This window comes from Anolis sagrei, chromosome 1, assembly GCF_037176765.1.
Source record: "Anolis sagrei isolate rAnoSag1 chromosome 1, rAnoSag1.mat, whole genome shotgun sequence".
Taxonomy (NCBI): domain Eukaryota; kingdom Metazoa; phylum Chordata; class Lepidosauria; order Squamata; family Dactyloidae; genus Anolis; species Anolis sagrei.
The window spans coordinates 1,522,792-1,536,051 of record NC_090021.1 but is presented as its reverse complement, the minus strand read 5'-3'; the positions used below and the strand labels follow the sequence as shown (position 1 = coordinate 1,536,051).

Genomic DNA, 13,260 nt, shown 5'->3' with positions numbered 1-13,260 from the left:
GTGGATGCGGGAAACCCCCCACAGGGCCCCTCCATGGTCCACTCACTGGCAAGATCCCTTTGGCCTGTCTTCCAAGACCATCTTTTGGAGGGTGGTCCATGGTCAAGTGTCCTACTTCACTCCAACAGCCACATCCTTCTACCTTGGAGAGGGTGATGCCCAGGGCCGATCTCTCTCCACTCCTTCTGCTTTCCTGCTCCATGCTTAAATCTTGTCCTACCACCCCTTAATGAACTGCATGACCTTCTTGACTTGGAGCTTAGTCAGTCGGAAATCTTTGGAGAGGGTCCTCTTTCCTCCAAATGCTGGAGAAAGAAGAAGAAGCCCCGTTGCAGCCAATGCCTCCTAAGATCCCTGGCCCTTTGGCCACCATGAGAACCCACCAACAAGGACCCCAGGTCTGCCCTCCAAGTGCCATCTTTTCATTGGGTTTGGGGTCAAGATGTCCCTCTTAACTTTCTGGGCCGATTTCCAGGGTCCACTTTTCGGACCACCCTTCCACGCTTCAATCCTGGGTCACCAGCCCTTGTTGAACTGCATGACCTTGACCTACAGCTTGGTCCGTTGGAAGTCTTCAGAGAGAATCCTCTTTCCTCCAAATGCTGGAGAAGGAAGGGGAAGCCCCATTGAAAGCCCTTCTCCAATGCCTCCTAAGACCGCCCTCCCCAGCCCTTTGGCCACCATGAGAATTCACCCACAAGGACTCCCTGTTCGTCCACCAAGTGCCATCTTTTCATTGGATTTGGGGTCATTGGATTTGGGGTCAAGATGCCCCTCTCATCTTTCTGGGGCAATGTCCAGGGTCCACTTTTCGGACCACCCGTCCATGCTTAAATCTCGAACCGCTAGCCCTTGATGAACTGCATGACCTTCCTAACCTGGAGCTTGGTCAGCCGCAAGTCTTCAGAGAGGGTCCTCCTTCCTCCAAATGCTGGAGGAAGATGTCCCATTGCAGCCCCTTCCCCATTGCCTCCTAAGACCCCCCGGCCCTTTGGCCACTGTGAGAACCCACCAACAAGGACCCCCTGCTCTGCCCTCCAAGTGCTAACTTTTCATTGGGTTTGAGGTCAAGATGTCCCTCTCATCTTTCTGGGCCAATCAATGTCCAGGGTCTGCTTTACGGACCACCCTTCCATGCTTAAATCTTGGGCCGCCAGCCCTTGATGAACTGCATGACCTCCTTGACTTGGAGCTTGGTCAGCCGGAAGTCTTCGGAGAGGGTCCTCCTTCCTCCAAATACTGGAGGAAGATGCCCCCATTGACTCCTAAGACCCCCGGCCCTTTGGCCACTATGAGAACCCACCAACAAGGACCCCCTGCTCTGCCCTCCAAGTGCCAACTTTTCATTGGGTTTGAGGTCAAGATGTCCCTCTCATCTTTCTGGGCCAATCAATGTCCAAGGTCTGCTTTTCGGACCACCCGTATCCACGCTTAAATCTTGGGCCGCCAGCCCTTGATGAACTGCATGACCTCCTTGACCTGGAGCTTGGTCAGCCGGAAGTCTTCAGAGAAGGTCCTCCTTCCTCCAAATGCTGGAGGAAGATGCCCCCATTGACTCCTAAGACCCCCGGCCCATTGGCCACTGTGAGAACCCACCAACAAGGACCCCCTGCTCTGCCCTCCAAGTGCCAACTTTTCATTGGGTTTGAGGTCAAGATGTCCCTCTCATCTTTCTGGGCCAATCAATGTCCAGGGTCTGCTTTTCGGACCACCCTTATCCACGCTTAAATCTTGGGCCGCCAGCCCTTGATGAACTGCATGACCTCCTTGACCTGGAACTTGGTCAGCCGGAAGTCTTCAGAGAAGGTCCTCCTTCCTCCAAATGCTGGAGGAAGATGCCCCCATTGACTCCTAAGACCCCCGGCCCATTGGTCACTGTGAGAACCCACCAACAAGGACCCCCTGCTCTGCCCTCCAAGTGCCAACTTTTCATTGGGTTTGAGGTCAAGATGTCCCTCTCATCTTTCTGGGCCAATCAATGTCCAGGGTCTGCTTTTCGGACCACCTTTATCCACGCTTAAATCTTGGGCCGCCAGCCCTTGATGAACTGCATGACCTTCTTGACCTGGAGCTTGGTCAACCGGAAGTCTTCGGAAAGGATCTCCTCGGTCAGCTGGACGAAGATGCTGCCGTCGATGCGCTCGCGGGCAAAGCGTCCGGCCAGCTCCTCCGAGAGGCCGATGAAGCGCAGGCACTGGGAGACGCCCTCCAACGAGAGGGAGGAGAGGTCGCCGGGGGGCTGCCAGGGAGAGCCGTCCCCGTTGGGCCGGGCGCTGGGCCGGGCGGATGTGGGGGGCACCTCGGTTAGGAAGAGCCGCCCCGCGGGCCCCTCACACCCCAGTGTCCAGGCGGCCGTGGCCTCGGGCAGCGGGGGGTCAAAGGCCGGGGCAGCACGGGGCGGCGGGGAGGGTGTCCCCCCGAAGGGCTCAAAGGGCTCTGGGGAGGGGGGCCGGGTCCACTCCAGGGGCTCCGGCCAGTCGGAGGACGAGGAAGAAGAAGCCGGGCTGGAGAAGGGGTTCAAGGCCCCAAAGGGGGCAAAGCGCTTCTGGGGAGGGGGCCCCTTGAGGAGGGGGCAGCTCTGGCAGCTCTGGGTAGGCTCCAGCAATGGAGTGGACCGTCCTGGGTCACTGTAAGGCCAAGGGTCCGGCCACAAAGGGCCTGATACGGACGCTGCTGAGGGGACTGCCGGCGGAGGGGAGCGGGGCTGAGCTGGGGGGCCGCACAGCATCGTCCGGTTGGGGGTCTCCCCGACTTTGCAGTCGCCCCAAGTGCAGGGATAGCAGTAGAGGGAGTAAGCGTCCGGGGAAGGGGAGCAGCTCCCGCTCCGGGGAACAGGCCTGCAAAGAGGGGAGAAGATGCGGTCAGCCAAGATGGACATCTCACCCTTTGGTTATGCAGTTGAGGAGGAAAGAAACGTTATCTCAGGCACGGGCAAACATGGGCCCTCCGGGTATTTTGGACTACTGGCTGTTAGGAATTGTGCGAGTTGAAGTCCAAAACACCTGGAGGGGTCTTCTAAGGGCTGTTCCAAAAGTCACCCAATGTCAGGAGTCAATTTCTGATGGCATGAAGACATCACAAATTCCCTCCGTGACATCCTGACCGAATCATCCTGGTTGCCTCAATTCTCTCTGTGTGACATTTTGAAGCCAGCCGAGGGCGCTGGAAACCTTGCACTGGAACTTGTGAAGCAACCAGTTCTAATAAGGAAACTGAGAAGAGGGGGAGATGGGCAGGAAAAGTGTATAAAAGGAAGTGGTGGTGGGGAAAACTCCGTAGTGTCTTTCTTTGCTGCAGAGATACAAGCAATATATCCATTTCAAAGCAAGCCAGCTTGTGAGTGGTTATTTAATATTGCTATATAGATCCTACAGTCTTACACCCAAAGCAGCTCCAGTAATGTGAGTCCAAGCTTGGAGATGCATGGGTCATGCTGCACCCCAAAATTACTAGGGACTTTACAAGGGCACGGGGGTCCCCTGAACATAGCATGCACAAAATTCCTCCCACTCGGCCCCTTACTCACGCGTCGTCGTGGAGGCCGGAAGAGTAGTACGAGAGGCCGGAGGCAAGCAAAGGGCCGGCCTGGGCTTTGGGGAAGCGCGCCGAGGGTGGGGGGCTGGAGCCAGGGGGCACGAGGGACCCTCTGGGCGGCACCGGCGGAGCCACAAGCAGCCGACATTCCTCCCGTACCTGCAAAACAAGGATAGGACAGGGCACCTTCGTTGTGATGCAGCAGCCACCAAGGCCAAGGCCATTCCAAGGGAGGAACAGGGTCTAGTCAGGCATGGGCCAACTTTGGTCCTCCCTCCAGGTGTTTTGGACTTCAACTCCCACCATTCCTAACAGCCTACCGGCTGTTAGGAATGGTGAGAGTTGAAGTCCAAAACACCTGGAGGGAGGGCCAAAGTTGGTCCATGCCTGACTTAGGATTATCAGGTAGCAATCTCCAATCGACTCCCATGCTGCAGGAAGTCTCCATTAGGTACAGAACGCACTGTTAGATAGGAATGCATTGACTGGAACCCCATTGTGAATAACTGGTTGGAAAATACAGTTCTAATGGACATGTGGTCACACATCTAATGGGCTAAATAGGTGGTGATGTGGAACTCATGAGACATGCAAAGAAGTCCAAAACACCTGGAGGGAGGGCCGAAGTTGGCCCATGCCTGACTTAGGGTTATCAGGTAGCAATCTCAAATCGACTCCCATGCTGGAGGAAGTCTCTGTTAGGTACAGAACGCACTGTTAGATAGGAATGCATTCACTGTAACCCCATTGTGAATAACTGGTTGGAAAATACAGTTCTAATGGACATGTGGTCACACAGCTACTGTGGGCTAAATAGGTGGTGATGTGGAACTCAAGGGGCATGCAAAGAAGTCCAAAACACCTGGAGGGAGGGCCGAAGTTGGCCCATGTCTGACTTAGGGTAATCAGATAGCAATCTCCAATCGACTCCCATGCTGGAAGATGTCTCTGTTAGGTACAGAATGCACTGTTAGATAGGAATGCATTGACTGGAACCCCATTGTGAATAACTGGTTGGAAAATACAGTTCTAATGGACATGTGGTCACACAGCTACTGTGGGCTAAATAGGTGGTGATGTGGAATTCATGGGACATGCAAAGAAGTCCAAAACACCTGGAGGGAGGGCCAAAGTTGGCCCATGCCTGACTTAGGGTTATCAGGTAGCAATCTCCAATCGACTCCCATGCTGGAGGAAGTCTCTGTTAGGTACAGAATGCACTGTTAGATAGGAATGCATTGACTGTAACCTCATTGTGAATAACTGGTTGGAAAATACAGTTCTAATGGACATGTGGTCACACAGCTACTGTGGGCTAAATAGGTGGTGATGTGGAACTCATGGGACATGCAAAGAAGTCCAAAGCACCTGGAGGGAGGGCCGAAGTTGGCCCATGCCTGACTTAGGGTTATCAGGTAGCAATCTCCAATCGACTCCCATACTGGAGGAAGTCTGTTAGGTACAGAATGCACTGTTAGATAGGAATGCATTGACTATAACCCCATAGGAATGCATTGACTGTAACCCCGTTGTGAATAACTGGTTGGAAAATACAGTTCTAATGGACATGTGGTCACATGTCTACTGTGGGCTAAATAGGTGGTAATGTTGAACTCATGGGACACCTGGAGGGAGGGCCAAGTTGGCCCATGCCTGCCTTAAGCTAAATTCAGCTGCTTTGGTCCTCTCCTGTGTCTGAAACAACAACAAAAACAACCATCTAAAAAGGCAACCTGTCCTGGGTCAGAGGAACTACATGGAACTTTAAAATATAATAATTCCACCCCTTGTCAATTAATCCATTTCTAAACCTTGTTTTGTTTTCTCTCTGTGTCTGAAATAATAGCAATAGTAATAATAATAGTCTCAAAAGGCAATCTGTCCCAGGTCAGGGGAACTACCTGCCACTTCAATAATATAATGCCTCCACCCCCTGTCAATGGATCCACACCTGCCCCCCTTTGAAGCCCCACCACGGCCCACTCACCGCCTCCGACTTGGGGGGCACAGGGGGCGGGGCGTCCATGGAGGCGGGTCCGGTGAAGCCCTTGAGGTCGCGGCCCCCCTCGGCCTGGGCCCGGTCCTCTGCCCATAGTGCTGGCCTTCCGCTGGGGGCCTCGGCGTAGTTCTGCCCAGACCAGAGCTCCTCGTAGGGCCGCTCGTAGGGGGGACGTAGGGGGGGTGGGGCCCAATCAGGGGCAACATATTCCTCCCTCTCGGGGGGCTCCTGGGGGCGGAAGGTGGGTGGCAGGATCAGGCGCCGAGGAACTCTTCCGCCTCCCGCCGGAGGGCCAGGGTCTTGGCCAGAGCTCTCAGAGGAGGACGAGCAGGAGGAGGAGGATGCAGCAGTGATTGTGCCGGCACTGTAGAGGCAAAGGGAGAGTCGCTGGAAGGAGTGGGCCACCTGGTCACGGGCAGAGCGGCCCTGGAGGCATAGCCGCAGGCGCCGGGGACTGGCAACGCTCTCTTCGGACAGGTCCGGCTTGGCCTCACGCACAGCCCGGGAGTACTCGTTAGGGTCGAAACGCTCCTGGCACAAAGCCGTACAATCACGCAGGAGCCTCTCCAGTGGGGGGTCCGGTAGTCCCCCCGGCAGCGCCAGCCCCTCCGGCAGCAGGAAGCGTGGTACATCGGCCAAGAGCAGCAAGTGGAAGGGCGACACCTCCGCCTCCCGCATTGCGCAGCCCAGCACCACCGTCTTGGAGATGATGCTGACCAGCTTGTAGCAGTGGCCCTCGCGGATGCAGTGCAGGTCGTAGCGGTTGCGTGGCGGGCGGCTCGGCACCGTCACATTCACCGGGAGACGCACCTGCGGATGGACAAAGGAGCAGGGAGTGAGTCAGTGAGATGGAGGGGAACCCAAAAGCCATCCAGTCCCACCCCTCGAGGAACACACAAGTGTCATGAAATATGATGTATGATTCGAATTGAGTTTTATGAAAGACTAGCTTGGGGACCCGGCGCTGCCCGGGTTATTTGAGAAAGGCATTGTATATCAAGGTTGGTCTTTATCAGTTATTTATATGGCTCGCAGTGGTCTCAGGAAGTTAGTGAAGGTACTGTGAGTCCCATCATCTGTGGTCCATCGTCTTCCAAACTGCACCAGGATGGAGAGAGGGTCATGGGGGCTCTGTGTGCTAAGTTTGGTCTTGATCAGTCATTGGATGAGGGTCACAGCAGTCTCAGAAAGTGAGTTAAGGTATTGCAAGTCCCATCATCCATGGTGCATCCTCCTCCAAGTCGCACCAGGATGTAGAGTGGGTCATGGAGACTCAGTGTGCCAAGTTTGGTCTTTATCGGTAATTGGATGAGGGTTGCAGTGTCTCAAGAATTGAGCAAAGGTACTGCAAGTCCCATAATCCATGGTCCATCCCCCGCCAAACCACACCAGGCGTAAAGTGGGTCATGAGAGGTCTATGTGCCAAGTTTGGTCCTGATCAGTCATTGGATGAGATTAACAACGGTCTCAGAATGTGAGTGATGGTACTACAAGTCCCATCATCCATGGTTCATCCTCCTCCAAACTGCAGTAGGATGTCGAGTTGGTCTTGCAGGCTCTGTGTGCCAAGTCTGGTCTGTATTGGTAATTGTCTGACTCCGCCCCCTCTGGCCTTTTCCTTTCCTCTCTTTGTCATCTCAGAATCTTGGAATTGAGGCTGGCCAATCAGAGACCATATGCAAATTTCCTTCTCATGTCCCCGTTTCTGCCATGAACTCTTTTTTCCACCAGGGACTCCTATTGAAGCTGGCCAATCAGAGACCATATGCAAATAGCACCACTGCAGCAGCCAATCAAAACGCTGGCACATACTCCTCCCGCCACACTTTTGTCCTCCGCATACAAGTTTTGACTTTTATTATATACATAGATAGATAGATAGATGTGTGGTTGGGACTCTATCTAGTCTACTGATGCCATCCTAAGATTGAAGCCTGGAAAACTACAAGAAGGAGGTAATTCATGGACTGTAATTAAAAGTTGCTGATGAGAACTGCTAACTAGGGCTGGGCAACCACGGAAAAAATTGTTTCTAAACTCGATTCGTTTTTTGGGGTTTTTTGCGTTTCGATATTTAAATGAATTCTGAAATTTTTCTTTAAAAAAGTCCGATATTTACGAAATTTCGTAAATTACGAAACAATTACGAAACGATTTCGAAACGAATACGAATCGATTCGTTAATGGCGGACGCGACCGCACAATACGCTAAAAAACCCTCCAAATGGGACAGGGGGAACTTCTGAAGCTTCCCTCTCCCTCTGTTGTTGACTGTTGGTGTGATATTTATAATTTTTTTTCACTAATTAAACAAACAACAGCTGTAAAACTTGCCCCAGACATGCGGAAATAATAACGAAACGATTTCGAAACGAATACGAAACGAATACGAAGCAATTACATTGTCTTTAGTAATGTAAACATGTTGTTTTCCACCACAGAGTGAATCCTGTCTCTGGTCATGTTAGCAGTAGGGCTGGGCGGTTTCGTTTCGTAATTTCGTAATTCGTTAAAAATTCGTTATTTTTTTTGATAACGAAGCGATTTTGAACCATTCAGATGCTCCTGAATGGTTCAAAATCGCTTCGTTATAAAAAAAATAACGAATTTTTAACGAATTACGAAATTACGAAACGAAACCGCCCAGCCCTACTGCTAACATGACCAGAGACAGGATTCACTCTGTGGTGGAAAACAACATGTTTACATTACTAAAGACAATGTCTCTTTTAAGTGGCTCCTTACATTTTAGAATACAAACCAACATTACTTCAGGAATTCAAACAAGGCTCCTTGAGAAGGAAAACCAATTATCGCTTAAGGAAGGAAAGTCAACATCTGTCCGGGAACTGATGGAATCAAGATGTCTTCGCTGGAAAAACACCGGTCATTCATTTACAACTTTCCTAACCAATTCAACAGAAAAGGCTATATTTAAATGTTTAAAAAGTTCTTGTGATTGACAGCCATCCATCAGAAGAGACTCCACTGGACTCTAGTGTTCCAATGGGATTGGAGGGGAGCCCCAAAGGCCATCCAGTCCCATCCCATGAGGAATATATGATCAAAGCCCTCCCAACCGACAGCCGATGGATATCAGAGAAGGAGGCTCCGCTAGAATTGGAAGGGAGCCCTAGAGGCCATCTGGTCTGACGCCACAAGGAATACCAATCCAAGCCCTACTTACTGATGGCCATCCATCAGAAAAGGGGATTGCACTGGACACCAGGGAAGTTAGTATTCCACTGGAGTTGGAGGGCAGCCCCAGAGGCCATCCAGTCCAACCCCATAAGGAATACATTATTATAGCCCTCCTGACTGATGGCCATTCAGCATCTCTTTAAAGACCCCCCAAAGGAGAGTCCAGTTGATGGTTTATGTTCCACTAAAGTTGAGAGGGAACCCCAAAGGCAATCGGGTCAAGCCTATTCTCAATCATCCAAAGGCCATCATCTAGGGACAGAGGACCATGGAATGAGCTAGTTGGAGTGGAGCCCCAAAGACCATTCAGTCTTACCCCATGAGGAATACTCAAGTCCTCCCAACTGACAGAGAAGGAGGCTGTACTGGACTCTAAGTGTTCCACTACAATTGGAGAGGGATCCCAGAGGCCATCCAGTCTGACTCCAGGAGAGATCTACAAGCCCTCACGACTGACTGATGGCTAGACAGCCTGAAAACGTCATCCAGTCCAATCCCATGAGAAACACACAAGCCAAGCCCTCCCAACTGATGGCCATCAAGCTTCTACTTAAAGACCTTGAGAGAAGGAAACCTTGAAGCAGTTGGAAGGGAAACTCTAATGCCCATTCTCAATCATTCAAAGGCCATCCTACAAGCTTTAGTAATAGAATTGTAAGTTTGAAGGGGCACCAAAAGGTCATATAGTCCAAGTTTAGACATGGGCCAACTTCGCACCCCCAGGTGTTTTGGACTTCAACTCCCACAATTCCTAACAACAGGTAGGCTGTTAGGAATTGTAGGAGTTGAAGTCCAAAACACCTGGAGGGTGGGCCAAAGTTGGTCCATCCTGATTTAGGATCATCAGATAGCGATCTCCAACCCAGTCCCATGCTAGTGGAAGTTTCCGTTAGGTAGAGAATGCACTTTTAGATAGGAATGCATTGACTGTAACCCCATTGTGAATAACTGGTTGGAAAATACAGTTCTAATGGACATGTGGTCACACAGCTACTGTGGGCTAAATAGGTGGTGATGTGGAACTCATGGGACATGCAAAGAAGTCCAAAACACCTGGAGGGTGAGCCAAAGTTGGTCCATCCTGATTTAGGATCATCGGATAGCGATCTCCAACCCAGTCCCATGCTAATGGAAGTTTCCGTTAGGTAGAGAATGCACTTTTAGATAGGAATGCATTGACTGTAACCTCATTGTGAATAACTGGTTGGAAAATACAGTTCTAATGGACATGTGGTCACACAGCTACTGTGGGCTAAATAGGTGGTGATGTGGAACTCATGGGACATGCAAAGAAGCGGAGTCATGACCACGGCTGTTCAACCCCTCTGGATGCAGCCTAGAATCACATTGGCCTATTTCCGCTGCGGCATCACACTCCCGGCTCCTGTTCAGTCTCTCAGACTCGTTTCACAGGTATGACCCACCCTACCTTCTCAATGATGCTGCGCACTGTGTGCTCCCCTTCCTGCATCTGCAGCTCTTGAGGCGAGCGGGTGCTGAAGCGCCCCTTGCATTGGAAGGGCAGGCTGAGGCTCTCGTTGGTCCGGTGGTTCATGCAGATCAGGCAGGGCATCTTGCCCTTCAGGGCTTTGAGCCCGGTGCTGCTGACCCCCTCGGTTGGGCCACTTCCACCGCTGATGATGCCACCACCGCCCACTCCGGCTTTGCCCAACTTCCGTAGCAAGGTGTTCAGACGGGACTTCTCCTTGGGGGCTTTGGCACACAGGATCTCCGCTTGGCCCATGAGCGTCAGCTCGTCCCCGGCGTGGAGGGAGAAGTTGTAGACCTCGCTATCCTCGCTGAACTCACCTGAGACCACCTGCAGGGAGGGAAGGAGGGAAGGAGAAGGTGAAAGGGGACCACCACCATCAGAATCATAGAATCCTAGAATCAAAGAGTTGGAAGAGACCTCCTGGGCCCTCATCCAGTCCAACCCCATTCTGCCAAGAAGCAGGAATATTGCATTCAAATCACCCCTGACAGATGGCCATCCAGCCTTTGCTTAAAAGCTTCCAAAGAAGGAGCCTCCACCACACTCCGGGGCAGAGAGTTCCACTGCTGAACGGCTCTCACAGTCAGGAAGTTCTTCCTCATGTTCAGATGGAATCTTTTCCAAGGTAAACTCTAAGGAAACACGGGCATCAGCAAACACAGGAAACTTGAGAATATTTGGACAAGAACTTGAGAGCAGAAACAGAAGAACCACCAGGACTTTGAGATCTTCCGGGGAGGCCCTGCTCTCGATCCCGCCTGCTTCACAAGCACGGCTGGCGGGGACGAGAGACAGGGCCTTCTCGGTGGTGGCTCCTCGGCTGTGGAACACCCTTCCCGTAGACATCAGACTGGCTCCTTCCCTGATGATATTCCGCAGGAAATTAAAGACTTGGTTGTTCAAGAAGGAGTTCGAACAAGAAGTGCAATGATTGGTAATGACTATAGGAACGGAACAACGGAAAATGATATTGGATTGTGGTTTGGATGATGAGACGGCGCTGAATGGTTTTTGTAGTAATGATGATGTTTTTGTATAATGCTGGATTGTGAATTGTTTTTATACTGTGTCTTGAATTTTGTTGCTCCTATGTTGTACACCGCTGTGAGTCGCCCCCGGGCTGAGAACAGCGGTATAGAAGCAAAGTAAATAACTAATTAATTAAATAAATAAACTATCTTCTAAAAGCAACATTGTCTCCTCTAAGGGCACTTCCTCACAGACCTCTATCCCAGAATATTAAGGCAGAATAACCCACAATATCTGCTTTGAACTGGGTTATCTGAGTCCACACTCAGATAATGTGGGATTTTCTGCCATGATATTCTGGGATAAAGGGCTGTGTGGAAGGGCCCTGAGACACCCATGAAATCATGCCTGATGCACCTGGCCTTCAGGGTCTTAGCTCGGATTCTCTGGGAATATCTAGTTTGCCTGGATTCCACTCTCTGTGTTCTCGGGTCTAATCGACTCTCCCTGGAAACCTCCTCATCGGCCCAAGGTGTTTTCTCCAGGGAACTGGAACTTTCACTTTCCCCTGAACAAGAACAGGAATCCAAAACATTGGCCCCATCTAGTTGCAGTTCTCCCTGATCACTCACAGATACCTCACCTTGAAACCTATCATAGAATCATAGAATCAAAGAGTTGGAAGAGACCTCCTGGGCAATCATCCAGTCCAACCCCATTCTGCCAAGAAGCAGGAATATTGCATTCAAAGCACCCCTGACAGATGGCCATCCAGCCTCTGCTTAAAAGCTTCCAAAGAAGGAGCCTCCACCACACTCCGGGGCAGAGAGTTCCACTGCTGAACGGCTCTCACAGTCAGGAAGTTCTTCCTCATGTTCAGATGGAATCTCCTCTCTTGTAGTTTGAAGCCATTCCTCCATTGCGTCCTAGTCTCACTCCAGGGAAGCAGAAAACAAGCTTGCTCCCTCCTCTCTGTGGCTTCCTCTCACATATTTATACATCATCATGCTCGTCCTCTGAACTTAAAAAAAAAATCCTCTTGACGCTTGCGGAGCTATAACAACATTTTGGTTTTATATATGTCTTGAAATAGTATGGGCAAACCCCTCCTATATGGGATATTAGTTAATTGAAAGGGGGGCATGGAATGAATAATAATTATTTTCTCCATCATGGTCCCTGTGAAATTGCACATGTGGTATTTCCTGCGCATGCGCAGACAGCTTCGGAATCACAAGTGAGCAGGAACAACTAAAAAGAATGTTAAAGGAGAAAAAGAAAAGATAAGCACTGCGTTTTCTAGATGTCCTAGTCTTCCACAAACCAGATCAACAATTGAGTCACACCGTCTACAGAAAACCCACACACACAGATAGAGATCTACATCAAAACTCCAACCATCACCCAAGTCAAAAAAGAAGCACCATCAAAGCCTTGGCAGACCGTGCAAAAAGAATCTGTGAAGCCCACCTCCTCCAAGATGGACTGAACCACCTCAACTGGGCTCTACAGGCCAAGGGAGACTCCACCTCAGACATCAGAAGAGCTGCAAGACCACCGAGAAGAAGCCACGAGAGTCAAGACCAAGATCCACCCAGAGGAAAAGGGTTCTTGCCATACGTCAAGGGAACCACTGACAGCAGAGGGAAGCTGATGAGGAAACACAACATACAAACTATCTCCAGACCCACCAAGAAAATCCAACCAATGCTACATTCAGCAAAGGACAAGAGGGATCTTCTCACCTCTGCAGGAGTCTACCATTGTGTCCCATGCAGCTGTGGACAAGAAGTCTACATAGGGACCACCAAACGCAGCATTGCTCAACACAAGAATCAAGGAACATGAAAGGCACTGCAGACTCCTTCAACCAGAGAAGTCAGCCATAGCAGAGCACCTGAGGAACCAACCTGGACACAGCAGATTATTGGAGAACACAGAAAATGAACAAAATCTGGCTACCAGTATTAAAAAAACCTCTAAAATTACAACAGCAAAACAGCAGAGAGGAAACAAACAAGGGCATCTAATCACCTCTCAACAAAAGATTGCTCCAGGCACTGCT

At 50.8% G+C, this 13,260-nt stretch overlaps 1 protein-coding gene across 1 annotated transcript in view; it reads right to left on the bottom strand.

Annotated features, from left to right (window-relative positions):
• Positions 1 to 754: 754 nt before the first annotated feature.
• The window catches only part of GAREM2 (GRB2 associated regulator of MAPK1 subtype 2), a 31,852-nt gene continuing 19,346 nt past the window's right edge, over positions 755 to 13,260 (bottom strand). Inside the window, exons 4-7 of the mRNA XM_067470301.1 lie at positions 10,164 to 10,553; positions 5,522 to 6,343; positions 3,527 to 3,693; positions 755 to 2,837 (exon numbers count right to left, since the gene is read on the bottom strand). Coding sequence (XP_067326402.1) covers positions 2,018 to 2,837; positions 3,527 to 3,693; positions 5,522 to 6,343; positions 10,164 to 10,553 — 2,199 coding nt within the window. The 3' untranslated portion in view covers positions 755 to 2,017. The remainder of the gene's footprint in view (positions 2,838 to 3,526; positions 3,694 to 5,521; positions 6,344 to 10,163; positions 10,554 to 13,260) is intronic.